This window comes from Bombus terrestris, chromosome 15, assembly GCF_910591885.1.
Source record: "Bombus terrestris chromosome 15, iyBomTerr1.2, whole genome shotgun sequence".
Lineage (NCBI taxonomy): Eukaryota > Metazoa > Arthropoda > Insecta > Hymenoptera > Apidae > Bombus > Bombus terrestris.
In genome coordinates, this window is record NC_063283.1 from 7,649,778 (window position 1) to 7,662,514 (window position 12,737).

A 12,737-nucleotide genomic window follows, 5' to 3' on the forward strand; every position below is an offset into this window, starting at 1 on the left:
GATGATAATAACAATAATAAAGACAGCGGTGTCCGGGAAGGGACAAGCGCAGGGGCGTACTAAGGTAGCTGGCGCTCGCGTAGGGTACCAATCAGCTGGCGTGCGCGGTGTTACGGTAGACAGCAGAACAGAACAGGCTCTCTGGAAGTGACATACGTTTTCACGGGTAAGCGGACAAAAAATTGCCTGCACTTATATGCGTTACATAATATGCGGTCGTGCACGTGTAGTTTGACATAGTGCGGCCGAAGGTGAAAATACACACGAACATTCGACTATTTTGCTACATCGTTCTTGAATGAAAATGTGCCTGTATTTAAACAGAAAGTGGGTTGTTCTTCAACTGCCAGCCTCTCTTGTCGAGAATGGTTGATAATTGACCAGAACCGAGATACCCTGCTCGAGATCATTCGAAAATGCAAACACGCAAGTATCTTGCCATGACGTCATACAAATGAAAGACGATAAAATATAGCCAGAATATGGGAGACAAAACAAACACATCCCTAGACTTGCATACTAAACTACGTATGATCAATGCACGTTACACTGTACGTAGTGGTTTAGGTTATGCCGTATGCCGTATACCGTATTTTCGTGGACGCAGGGCCCGCGAAGATAAGGATACGCGCATGCAGGTTCGGCTATCGAACTTTACCAACTGAAACCGGGTGTCTTACATACTTAATAATAATATATCGATTGATGGATCGAATTCGGCATTGTCTGTTAATTTTCTATCATAATTCATATAGTCTGCGTATGCCTTTTAGAGTCTCGCTCGTACATTAAACGGTATGTTCGATGTCACAGTGTCAAATAATCGATACGTACACCTTCTCTATTTGCAAACGATCTTTCGAACGTTTTGCACCATATACCATTAAAGCATAAAACATTTAATGTGACAATTTCGGTACGATATTAACATTCAGTGGTTTTTGCGTGTCCTTGTTATTTCGTTAGATAACATTATAGATAAAATTTGTATTTATAAAGCAACGACAAAGTGATCTTACTAATGCATTGGTTGCACTGTGTACGAATTATATCTTTCATTTTTATTATATTCGTAATATTATATTCGATATTATTTCACATATAATTTATTTGAATTTCCTCTACCTACTTTTGCCAACATAACAAATTACTACAGCTGTATTTACAAATTCGAAATTTAAAGCATATTCTTATCTGTGAAAGAGTAAGACGATAAAATGCCTTCTAATCTCTAGACCGAATATTTCCTAAATTTTACATATTCTCAAAAACAAACAATTCACAACCTATCCACGAAACGGTTAACTTGAAAAGTACACCATTCGATAAACAACGATTCTCCAGAGTTCACCGTGAATATTTCGTAAATACATCATAACAATATTTCTACATATTACACAATGTTATGGTCATTGGTAGACCTGTCTCTATACATACTATATTAATGCTTCGTTTCAACCGGTCCTTTTTACTTTTTGATATCGTTTGCTAAAATATGCTTTGAATGTCAGTTTAATAGATTGCATTTCACATTTATTGACAAAGATTGAGATCGCAGTACCCTCAAAGATGGGGGAGGAGAGATTGGACGTCGACCAACCTCTATGGGATCTTAGCACCTTCGTAGGCAGATGGAAGCATTTCTTGTGGCAAACTGATTTCCGCACTTGCACCGTTGGTGAATCCCAGTTGCTAGCAGCAAAGAAACTATGCGAGGATTATAAGTGAGTATGAGCAATCGGTTTAGTTTTGCTTGAGCACTAGCCAATCTGTTGGACTATTACATAAACGTGAAACTTATAGAAAACAAATGATTTGTTATGAATGAGTGCAAAACATTTACATAATGTAATACACATTTTAATTTATATAACAGAAATTTTAATATATTATGTATGGTGAAGAGGATACGGCAATTAAGGACACTTCAATGTTATTTATGTTTTTCGAAGGTGATGATAATTAAACAATAAAAGTCTGCGAGTTGTAATAATAGCGAAATATGTTTCTACATATTATATTATATCGTATTACTTGCTCGTTATCAGTCGAACAAGAAGATATTAAATTATTCGATATTACTTTGTAAGAACTCTTATAAAAAATATTTTCTTGACATTAATCTTGTTTTATGATTGACAGAATGTGATTTGAAGTATGTGATACAAGAATCGCGTCTTTTCATGGCGTCTTTATCATGCTCGAAGAAACATTATTGCATAACGAGCGTTATCGATAAATGCAGTTTACTATGTTAAGTATTTCAAGGATAAAACGACATAATTATGTTCTAACAAAATCGTTACTTATAAATAAAGATCGCACAAACAATCACAGTTATTATAATTAAAAATATTTCACTAAATATCTTTTATGTTTAAAATATATCCATTTTAAATTCTCATAGTATATTTATAAAAAAACAAATAGAGTCATTTTAATCTATAACCTAATTGTTCAAGGAAATAATTGGAAAAAATTAAAAGCGATTGTCATTCTATAAATATAGCGTTCTATTTAAACTTTAAACATAGAGAGCTGACCTTGAAACTCCTTTCACGCCTCCGCATTCCCTTTTCTCTTCATGGAATTCTAACAGCCTTTTTCAACCCCATATACGAGTGTGTATTTTATTTTATAGACCAGTTTAATTGCATGAATTTTCTCAATCGTACTTCTGGTATATAAAATAAATTAAAACATACGCTATGTAAGGAATAAAACGCAACAATAGTTTTTCAGATGCAATACGATCATCTTTCCTTGTATGTTTTGCAAGATTTCTCTAATGAAGGATTACGATGCAGGTGGTTGACCGTACATGTAACTTATATAAGTAACCATGGCACGGATGAAAGAACGATTTTATGGGAAACGGAAGTCATAAGGATCTTGCATCGAATCAGATTTCTATTTTAACTTCGTAGCAGGTCATCGAAAGATTTACATTCTACGTATCATATTGGACAAAAAAAGAAATAAAAACTTATCGGTCACTGTAGGGATTGCAAATATTCTCCATGGCATCTTTACATTCCTTTTCTTCATGAATTGATAGTTTCAGTTGGTCAATTGTGCAATGTATTAGCCGATTGTAAAACTAATAAAATAATCGTTTTTTGAGAAAAGAAGATAATAAATCAAGCCTGTGTACAAAATTGTAAATTTCCAGACAAAAACTGTATCGATAATTTATACCAAAAAAGAAAATAATATTTGAACATTTTAAAAGCGAAATACTAGGGAGGAAAATACATAGTTAGGAAAATATTTTCAATAGTTTTAATCTAAATTAAGATTTCAGAAAGAATGTGCATATTTCCTGTAACTTGAAGAAATTTCTCTGTCATCTTCCTGAATCGTTCCTTAAACACGCTCTATCTAATTGTTTAAAGTGATACTATTCCTTCATTTGTATTTCTTGCAAATTTTTCGATACATGTAGCTATTATCAGAATTCTTAACATAAATTTTCACGTATCCTTATAACTCGCTGTTTTTGAGTCTACGAAAAATCAATAGTCTGTTTATCCCTTAGACTTGGGAAGGAGCCAGCTGGTACAACCCGGGAGCAAATCATCTATGCTAAGAAGCTTTACGAGTCGGCCTTTCATCCCGACACCGGTGACCTGCAGAATGTCTTCGGTAGAATGTCCTTTCAAGTGCCAGGCGGAATGCTTATCACTGGTGCTATGCTTCAGTTTTACAAGTAAATTGTCTCTTTGCATATTGTCCACTTTAAACTATGCCAAGATGAACAAGATGACATTCTCGAAACGCAAGAAATTTAAAAATTCATTCGATAGTAATTTGTTTTCGAGGATAATCTTCTAAAAATGAAACAATGGAATATAGAAAAATTCTGTATTAATATGGCCCTTGAGATTAATTTTACGAAAATACTAATTAATCTTTTTTTGTAATAGATTTAACTTCAAGTAGCAGAAATATCCTTGATTTTCGATTGAAAGATATAACTATTTTGTTGACTTTGTAGAATTTATTTTGTATAAGCATTTTATATGAGAAAGACTGTTCATTCACAACAATTGTTGCAGAACAACCACGGCTGTGGTTTTTTGGCAATGGGTGAACCAGTCGTTCAACGCGTTCGTTAACTATACGAACAGAAATGCCAACAGTCCTACGACCGTGTCTCAATTAGGACTGGCATACGTCAGTGCTACCTCAGCAGCCATGATAACGGCTATAGGATGCAAGTCCTTTTGGGCAAAACGGGCAAGCACCCTTATGGCGGTAAAATTTTTAATTCATGAAAACTCAAATTAATACTTTCGTAACAAATTGGCTTCAAAATGATTCTCTGTCACAAAGCTATCCTTTTAATTATTTGATTAAGTATAATATTTGGAAGTTTAACTATTTAGCGCTACGTGCCGTTCGCTGCCGTGGCAGCTGCAAATTGCGTCAACATTCCCCTGATGCGGCAGAACGAAATCACTAATGGAATCGACATCAGTGACGAGAATGGCAATAAGTTGACCAAGTCAAAAGTAGGTTGCATTCGACGTTCGTTATAGAATAAAGTGTACCACTGAAGAGAAGTAAATACATGATCCATTTCAGTTCGCCGCAGTTAAAGGTATCAGCCAAGTAGTCATCTCGAGAATTGTTATGTGTGCACCTGGCATGTGTAAGTATAAAATGTAGAGCACGAGATCAAATGCGTGCTAACTTAATGAAACACAAATTTATATGGTTCAGTGATTCTACCACCCATCATGGAAAGACTAGAAAAATATGCTTGGATGCAGAAGATCAAATTTTTGCACGCACCTATACAAGTTATGTTGGTCGGTTGTTTGTAAGTATTTTTTAAACATATATTTTTTAAATTTTAGATTACCGTGACATTATTAGTCGACTACAGTGGTTTAAAGGTTGGACGTTCATAGAAAAAAAAATATTCATTAATATTTCAGTCTGACGTTTATGGTTCCTACGGCGTGTGCGTTATTCCCGCAAAACTGGTGAGCTTTTATAAATTTTATACATATATATTTTATCAAACGAACAATACAATTCCTTCACATTGAAAATCAATCAATGTTTACCACTTTTATCACTGAATATTTATATACTGACGCAAAAATTAACATATATAAATAATAACTAATATATATTTTGTGTAAACATACATAATTTTTATGTATACTTTGTATATATTTCATAGCTCAATTAAATCTTGTGATTTGGAACGCTGGGAGCCTGAAAATTACGAACTTTTGAAGAAGAATTGTAAAAGCAGAGATATACCCACATACTTATACTTCAACAAAGGTTTATAATTCATAGAGACTGTAGTCGTGATAAAAGATCATCGAGGGCGCTCTTTTTTATTACCCTTAGGGGATAAGCGAGCTAATTAATAATGAAATTGAAATTTTCCCATAGAATAGTGTCGGGAATATTTTTAGTTTTCTGCTGGTTCAGAGGATGAAGAGACATTGTTTCGAGGAGAACAATAAATACGACAATATTGCATTTCAAATAATTCTTGTTCTATATAGCAATACATTTTATTTGTAAATTTCATAATATACATGCTAAATCAGTGCATTTTATTATTCATCGTGTATGTTGATCGGTATCCTCTTGTGATAGGAATACCGATAGAATCGCTAACATGTAATTACCTTTTGTACACGAGACATTTCAGACAGCAATAATCTGTTTCTACTAAACGCTCAATCATCTTGCTTTAATTAAACTAGGTAAACAAACATATGTATTTGTTAATGATATCGTAATATTACACGTTGTATTGTTAAACCTCTATGTCATAGATCTTAAAACAACTGTCGATGTTCTATTGTTACTATCTCCTTCAACTGTTATACGTTATAAATGAAAACGCTGCCATGTATATTTTAGTAATATTACAATAAACACTTTGGAAACTGAATTTCAATGGATTTATTTTATTTCATGATGGACTACAGTCAATTATATGGTAATATTGGAACAAACATAAAAAGTAATATAATTCAAAATACATAAGTATTATATAAAAAGCTATAAATTTGGCCGACAATGTGTAGTTTGAGCTTGTTGCGGCATATAACCGATGCGTTCTTGAATTTCACTTTGCGGGATTTTACCACCCCAGGGGGGAGGATTGAATGCTGGTGGTCTTTCTGATTCTTTCTTAGCTTCGAGAGCTTTCCTCATCGCCTCATATTCTTGTAGATCGTCTAGTCGTAAGTCGATTCTCGTCGGACTGCGCCGTATCATTTTACGAAGGAAAAGTTCCACGCACCTTTCTTTTAGTATAAAAAGATCTTATAGTACGTCGATCGATATGCAGGGAATGTTGTTAATAAAGACCAAGCGAAAGAATCCTAACTTTCTTTAATCCTTAATACTACACAATCGTCTGCAACATATTTATAAAACAATGTTTTATTTTAAAATATTCTTATTCTGTTTTAAATCCTTGATTTTTATCAGAAGTACTTCAAATTTTTATAGATTCGAGAACAAATCCCTATCTGGGGTTTTAATGTTATAGATATAAGATCGATTAAATTTTATATCATATGGATTTAAGAAATAACAAATCTTTTTACATATCATATATTATGTGTGCAATACATACAGAATACATTTATATCCATTATGCAACTAATAAGTATATATTATTAAGAATTAGAGATATAAAATTTAAGAAATAGAATAAACGTAATGATAATATTTATTCGATAAATGAAAACATTAATGTCTAAATTGATAAAAATATTTGACTAAAAAATAAGAATGTAAAATATTTCGCACGGGGCACAGAACCATGTAAAGTCACCCCTGAAAGTTACGTTAAGATGGCGGATTACAAGGAATAGATAACTGGCCAGTAATAATTCCGAAATAAATAACACTTTTAAGAATGCACTAATTACTGGACCATTTATATTCGCGAAAATGACATTTTTCCTACGATATTTCGTACGAATCGTACATAGATTCGCATCATTTACAGAACTAGCGTGAAAATGTGGGTACAACAAGGGATTTGGCCGCCGTAAACACGCTTCCGATCGAGTGCTACATTTTTCGTTGATTTTGTCACGGCGGCAAGCACTCCCCTTTAGTAAATTGTAAATAATTGTAAATTAAACATCAGGTAACGAAGCGCCAGCAGAAAAGGATGCTTTACTTGGAAGATTATGTTGAAAGTACGTAAAAACGAGGCATGCTCTGCTTACCCAGCTTCTGAAGAAAGTTACTAACCTTTCCAAATATACTCTCTCGCACAAACATCAGAAGCGTTTCTTAAAGCGAATATTTTAGTAGATATTGTATTATCACATGTAATCATTTAAATACTGGCCTTTATTTTATTATCAAGTTAAATATCTCATTATATGAGCAATTTCTTGATATACCATTCTTTGTAAGTTGAAGGTTAGTTGTATGTTTTCTAAATAGTGTATAGTATCTCTGCTCTACCCAATATATTTTGGAGTTAAACTGTAACTTGTAATATTTCCTGTGAATAGAATGCGAACATTGTAATTATTATATTAATTAGATAAATGTCATTTATTCTTATGTATTTAATCTTTTTTATGTTGATTTTGTTTGGTTATGTTAACCTTCTTCTTGTGCGGTTCCAGTGATCGAGCACCTACCACAAGAATTAAGAGACCGGTTCACAGAAATGAGAGAAATGGACTTAGGTGTACAGAGTATGTACACATTATTATAGAATATATTTATTATTTATGAATCATATCAATAACTGCACAATTATTGCAGATTCAATGGACAGTTTAGAAAAAAAAGTAAAGATTTTTTTTGCAAATGTAAAAAAAATGAAACCTAGTGAAAAGGAAGCAGAATATGAAGCTATTAGAAGAGAATATTACAAAACTTTAGAAGATGCAGATGAGAAGGTGCATTTAGCTAATCAGATGTATGACTTAGTAGATAGATATTTGAGAAGATTAGACCAGGAATTGCACAAATTTAAAATGGAGCTAGAAGCAGATAATAAAGGTATCACAGAAATACTGGAGAAAAGGTCATTGGAGCTAGATCAACCACCTACGAATAGTAGCCAAAAAGAGAATCGATATAGCTTTACAACATCCAGTAGGTCACGAGACAATCATAGTCATTGTAAGTATTCCCTTGCTTCAATTAAATTTTATTCAATATGAAAGATACTTTAGACTAATAAAAATTTTTATAGCTCGAGCAGAAAAAAGGAGAGATTCAAATGCATCTTCTACATCAATAGAAAAACGCTTAGCTATAGAAAAAATTTCTCCAAGTCTTCCTGAATCGCGACCAGCTTCTGCAAATTCAGGACCAATTATCGCCGCTACTAGCGTGCCATCTACCCCTACAGCAATCGCGAATTCTGTTGGTTCTGTGAGTTATAATCTTGGTCACATAGGAGCTGGTGGAAATGCTATAGCAGCTGCAGCATCACAAGCAATTGCTGCGACGCAACAAATGCAGCACGGCAGACGTACTGCCAGCTTAAAAGCTAGTTATGAAGCCATTAACACTGGAGGTGTACATGCAGCCGAATTTAGTAGAGAATTAGCTGGCGCTGCTCAGACCGCCATTGCAGCTATACAGCAAGAAACAACTAAAAAGCATAAAAAGTATGCATCTGCTAGAAGACTTCTGTACCCTTTGTGGAAATTTTCGCGTGTTTGCTTTGAATGAATATTATTACTCATTTTAGAAAAGTAACTGCTGTCCCAAGTTCGAGTGTAGTTGCTGCCTCTGTTCAGCAACCTGTATCACCTCCAGTTATAACTACAAATACACAAGTTGTAGATTCAGATAATCCAGATTGGACTTATGATCCAAACGAACCGAGATATTGTATATGTAATCAAGTATCTTATGGGGATATGGTTGCCTGTGACAATTCAGATGTAAGCTAACCTTTTTTCTTTATGTATATTTCCGTATGAGTCAAGTAAGAATATTTATTTTTATTAAATAATTATTTTTTCTCATTATCTTTTTATAGTGTCCTTTTGAATGGTTTCACTATCCATGTGTGGGTATCACTGCACCTCCAAAAGGAAAGTGGTACTGTCCTCAATGTACATCTTCTATGAAGAGACGTGGAGGTCGGAAAAACTGATCGTACTATAACCAGTGCAAATATAATGAGAAAAAATTGATACTACCTCTTAGGCATTGTCCGTCAAGTACCAACTTAGTTAGGAAGCTATTAATTCTGATTTTATATCAATTTTTAAATATGTTTAAAGTTTAAGTCTTGATCTTATCTGGTCTTGATCTTGTCCCAGGAAACTTAAAGTTCTGTCTGTAAAGCAAAAAAAGCAGCTTTTTTACTGCATTTTATAGACATAACGGAAGGATCAGATGGTGCAAAAAGTGGTCCTCGAACAAATTTCGTTTTACGAGATTTTTCGCATAAGAACATTGCAAATATTTCTTAATACTTTTTGCACCATTCTATACCACGACCATATTAGATAGTTTCTACGAATTTACATTGAAAAGTAACCTTTTCCTCTGGTAATACGTAATACGATTTATTGACTGAAACACCAGAGGCGATTTTCATTGTGAATTTTTCGAAATTTTTGTTTTTAGTTTACGCAATGTCGAGCAATCTTTGTATATTTACGTCCTCGTGTTAGTTCAGACGTGTTTAGTATCTCGCTGAATTGACAACTAGGCGAGCAATAACATTTTAAGTGTTCTACGCTTTGAGAAAGAAATAAACAAGAGAGTGAGAGAGAGAGAGAGAGAGAACCGATAACAAATTGTGAGAATACTACTTTCGAAATGTAGCAACTTGATGTATAAATAAAGCGATCGATGCAAGATTTATCATTCGTATTACTATCATTCATAAAGATGTTTCATTTGATTTTCTCTCATTATTACAATTAATATTCCTCATTTAGATATGTCTCATCCTTAAATTACTCTCGTATTATGAAAGTAGTTTATTGAGTCATTGGAACATTTCATTTTTAAAATAATTCAAGTATCTTATCGTTTCCGGGTAACTTTCAACCTCCAGCGTTACTTCGGTCTGATTAACCATGAGTTAACTGCAGACATATTTAACTTATTGAAATATTCTACTTTTCAAAAAGGGTGTCGCTATTAAAGTAACTGTAATTATCACGATTTAACGTTATAAAAAGGGAAATATGCTTGTTAGTCATATGAGATTCATAGCTGACAATTCCTTATGGCAATTTGTAGCACATTTAAATATTGTTGACATCAAAATATAAAAAGAAGGAAACTGAGGCAAAAAAAAACAGTATAATTATGATCTGACTCATGACATTACTACCGGGCACCGGGAACCCGTAATTATTGACCTTCTTTATTTCAGAGCATGTCTAACCTTGCTTTTCGTTCCACTTCAAACATTTTACTACGTATAAAAATTGAATAACATTACAACATCTGTGTCATACATAAATGAAGACATAATCATGATCGGAAGTAATTTACGCCAAATTATGTAGCAATTTACGCGCAAAGGACTCCACTATCTGTGAAAGGTCGCACATTATTTTCGTTCCGAAAGAATGTACGAGTTAATATGCTTCTGCAAAATGCGTTGCAAGGTATCCTGGTTGTATATAAATCAACGAAGGCTCGCCAGTTTGAAATCTTGTTCTTCTTCAACTCTGCGCGCTCTTATAAAGTACAGAAAATTATTTTGCGACATTCAATTATGTCTTATATACTATTTGCAGTTTTCTTCGTTACGGGCATTCTAAGGGACCGTGCTCTGGCACAGGATACGATTACTTTTGGCAGTAATGCAGTTGTGTCATCAAGTATGAGTATAAGAAGAATTTTAAACAAACTTGAGGGATTTAAATCTCTTTTAGCCCTTCTCGCTATCAAAAAAATACTTCAGTTTTTAAAGACTGGAAATTTCTTTGAAATCTAATTCCGATTGCATTATTATTCCGTAAAACTTTTTTAAATAATGGATGGTCTATTAAGTATATTTTCAAACATAAAATATTTGCTAAAAATAAGATATATTCTATATCTATCGATAAAATATTACCGAAACATGATTTTGGTCGCTTTTGAATTTATTTTTGTGAATTTTAAAATTTCTTGAGAAATTATATTTTACTGTAGAAAAAATGTATTTACGTTAAATATTCGATTACAAGTTATTAAATTTTATATTTAAGCTTACAGTGACACAGGTTATTCGTGTTGTGTTCCAAGGGAAAACTGCCCATATTCCAATACGGGAATCGATATTCGAATTGTTAATGGAGTATGTATGAGTAATGTATTTAATAGTTTAATGATTAGAGATGTCATTTTCTCAAAAAATACATCGTCTTAATTTTAATTTTTAGAATTCGAATTGTCCCGCTGGCCAAGTGTGTTGTTGCTCTTCTTCTTCGGGAAACTTGGTTGACTCTAGTTGCGGTGTCAGGAAAATTCCAGTATCTGCACATCCTCAAGGTCAAGCCAGTTACGGAGCATATCCCTGGCAAGCTGCACTTTTAACGACTAACGACGTTTATGTTGGTTCGGGTGTACTTATTACTCCAAACCATGTGTTAACTGTCGCCCACAAAGTAGCATCTTACACGTAATTTATATTTTATTTTAATTCCAAAAAATATTGGTATTTTTATTCCCTTTTGTGCTTTTTATATATTATTTTTCAATAAAAGAAATTTAATATTTCAAGTAAAAATAAATATACTTTTCTATAGAAATGGCGGACTTAAAGTGAGATTAGGAGAATGGGATGAACAGTCCACCAGTGAGACTTATCCATATCAAGAATATTCAATTAAACGAATATCTATACACTCTCAATTCAATTCTGCTAATCTTCAAAATGATGTAGCAGTAATAACTTTAAATAGTACTGTTCCAATTTCAAGCAGTCCTAATATAAACACTGCATGTCTTCCTTCAGGAATACCTGCAGCTTCTACAAGGTATGCAGAAAATCCATATTTAATATTGAGTTTTATTTAATCATAATAAGTTTATATCCTCCATATTTTTTTTTAAGATGTTGGGTATCAGGCTGGGGAAAGGATGCATTTGGTACAAATGGCAAATATCAAAGTATAACAAAAGAAGTAGATGTACCAATTGTTGATCAATCAACCTGTGAAAATGCTTTAAGGCAAACTAGGCTTGGACGTTCCTTTATGTTGAATAAAAATAGTTTCATATGTGCAGGGGGGGAACAAGGAAAGGATGCATGCACAGTAAGTTATTAACATGTTAAGATCAGATTTTAGTAACAAATATTAAATAATATTATTGATATCATTTAGCTCATGTTAATAACAAATATTTAATTTGTTAATTCCCTTGGAAGTACTTATTTTGATTAAAATTCTTCTAGGGTGATGGTGGTTCACCATTAGTATGTCAATTTGGTAATAACCAATGGCAAGTTGTTGGAATAGTTGCATGGGGTATTGGTTGTGCAACTAGTAATATTCCTGGTGTATATGTCAATGTGTATAATTATATTCCATGGATTACACAACAAATAACTCAGAGTAAATGATTATACAAAATGTAATAAATGTCTTACAAATTGACAACCGTTTTTCGTAAAATATGTTTTTTTTTGTAAATTATTTATATTGCAACTGTATTCTCATATTTTTCTATGATATTTGTATAACTTTTACAAATTTTTATTTTTTCTAATAATACTTCATAATGTAGTTGCATAAATATATTCATTTAAA

General features: G+C 32.9%; 3 protein-coding genes and 1 non-coding gene across 15 annotated transcripts; 3 read left to right on the top strand and 1 right to left on the bottom strand.

The window, feature by feature from the left end:
* Positions 1–16: 16 nt before the first annotated feature.
* Positions 17–5,926, top strand: LOC100643303 (sideroflexin-2). 6 transcript variants are annotated; one of them, XM_048412432.1, is made up of 10 exons: positions 37–166; positions 325–426; positions 1,546–1,724; positions 3,539–3,709; positions 4,059–4,257; positions 4,389–4,514; positions 4,588–4,654; positions 4,726–4,825; positions 4,944–4,991; positions 5,195–5,926. In XM_048412432.1, exons 3-10 carry the CDS (start codon positions 1,570–1,572, stop codon positions 5,307–5,309), a joined length of 981 nt encoding a protein of 326 aa, XP_048268389.1. In that variant the 5' UTR covers positions 37–166; positions 325–426; positions 1,546–1,569; the 3' UTR covers positions 5,310–5,926. The 6 variants fall into 6 exon arrangements, with proteins under 6 accessions (XP_048268387.1, XP_048268389.1, XP_048268388.1 ...); XM_048412430.1 differs by lacking the exon at positions 325–426 and having other exon boundaries at positions 17–166; XM_048412431.1 differs by lacking the exon at positions 37–166 and having other exon boundaries at positions 200–426.
* On the bottom strand, positions 5,501–9,313 carry LOC100643425. Of its 4 annotated transcripts, none has more exons than XR_007226478.1 (4): positions 9,174–9,313; positions 8,923–9,095; positions 7,249–7,507; positions 5,501–6,397 (listed from the first exon to the last, which is right to left on the bottom strand). It is a non-coding gene; the product is annotated as an uncharacterized LOC100643425 (transcript). The 4 variants fall into 4 exon arrangements; XR_007226476.1 differs by having other exon boundaries at positions 7,224–7,507; XR_007226477.1 differs by having other exon boundaries at positions 7,224–7,507; positions 8,662–9,095.
* Positions 6,835–9,846, top strand: LOC100643179 (inhibitor of growth protein 3). Of its 3 annotated transcripts, none has more exons than XM_003401352.4 (6): positions 6,835–7,193; positions 7,635–7,706; positions 7,777–8,139; positions 8,213–8,633; positions 8,717–8,912; positions 9,011–9,846. In XM_003401352.4, exons 1-6 carry the CDS (start codon positions 7,166–7,168, stop codon positions 9,125–9,127), a joined length of 1,197 nt encoding a protein of 398 aa, XP_003401400.1. In that variant the 5' UTR covers positions 6,835–7,165; the 3' UTR covers positions 9,128–9,846. The 3 variants fall into 3 exon arrangements, with proteins under 3 accessions (XP_003401400.1, XP_048268384.1, XP_048268385.1); XM_048412427.1 differs by lacking the exon at positions 6,835–7,193 and adding an exon at positions 7,284–7,422; XM_048412428.1 differs by lacking the exon at positions 6,835–7,193 and adding an exon at positions 7,511–7,529.
* Positions 9,847–10,360: 514 nt separating this feature from the next.
* LOC100642942 (phenoloxidase-activating factor 2) lies at positions 10,361–12,584 on the top strand. 2 transcript variants are annotated; one of them, XM_048412429.1, is made up of 7 exons: positions 10,361–10,604; positions 10,737–10,820; positions 11,193–11,281; positions 11,367–11,605; positions 11,733–11,963; positions 12,041–12,242; positions 12,383–12,584. In XM_048412429.1, the coding sequence occupies exons 1-7, from the start codon at positions 10,580–10,582 to the stop codon at positions 12,548–12,550; spliced, it is 1,038 nt and encodes a 345-aa protein (XP_048268386.1). In that variant the 5' UTR covers positions 10,361–10,579; the 3' UTR covers positions 12,551–12,584. The 2 variants fall into 2 exon arrangements, with proteins under 2 accessions (XP_048268386.1, XP_020722765.2); XM_020867106.2 differs by having other exon boundaries at positions 10,361–10,820.
* Positions 12,585–12,737: the final 153 nt, after the last annotated feature.

Excerpts from the sequence above, each read along its gene's own strand:
- LOC100643303 (XM_048412430.1), top strand. The coding sequence starts at position 1,570 with ATGGGGGAGGAGAGATTGGACGTCGACCAACCTCTATGGGATCTTAGC. Across the intron at positions 3,710-4,058 it reads GCTATGCTTCAGTTTTACAA|AACAACCACGGCTGTGGTTT; the intron begins GTAAATTGTCTC and ends CAATTGTTGCAG. Across the intron at positions 4,655-4,725 it reads TATGTGTGCACCTGGCATGT|TGATTCTACCACCCATCATG; the intron begins GTAAGTATAAAA and ends TATATGGTTCAG.
- LOC100643179 (XM_003401352.4), top strand. The coding sequence starts at position 7,166 with ATGCTTTACTTGGAAGATTATGTTGAAA. Across the intron at positions 7,194-7,634 it reads CTTGGAAGATTATGTTGAAA|TGATCGAGCACCTACCACAA; the intron begins GTACGTAAAAAC and ends GTGCGGTTCCAG. Across the intron at positions 7,707-7,776 it reads AATGGACTTAGGTGTACAGA|ATTCAATGGACAGTTTAGAA; the intron begins GTATGTACACAT and ends CAATTATTGCAG.
- LOC100642942 (XM_020867106.2), top strand. The coding sequence starts at position 10,580 with ATGCTTCTGCAAAATGCGTTGCAAGGTATCCTGGTTGTATATAAATCA. Across the intron at positions 11,964-12,040 it reads ATACCTGCAGCTTCTACAAG|ATGTTGGGTATCAGGCTGGG; the intron begins GTATGCAGAAAA and ends TTTTTTTTTAAG. Across the intron at positions 12,243-12,382 it reads AAGGAAAGGATGCATGCACA|GGTGATGGTGGTTCACCATT; the intron begins GTAAGTTATTAA and ends AAATTCTTCTAG.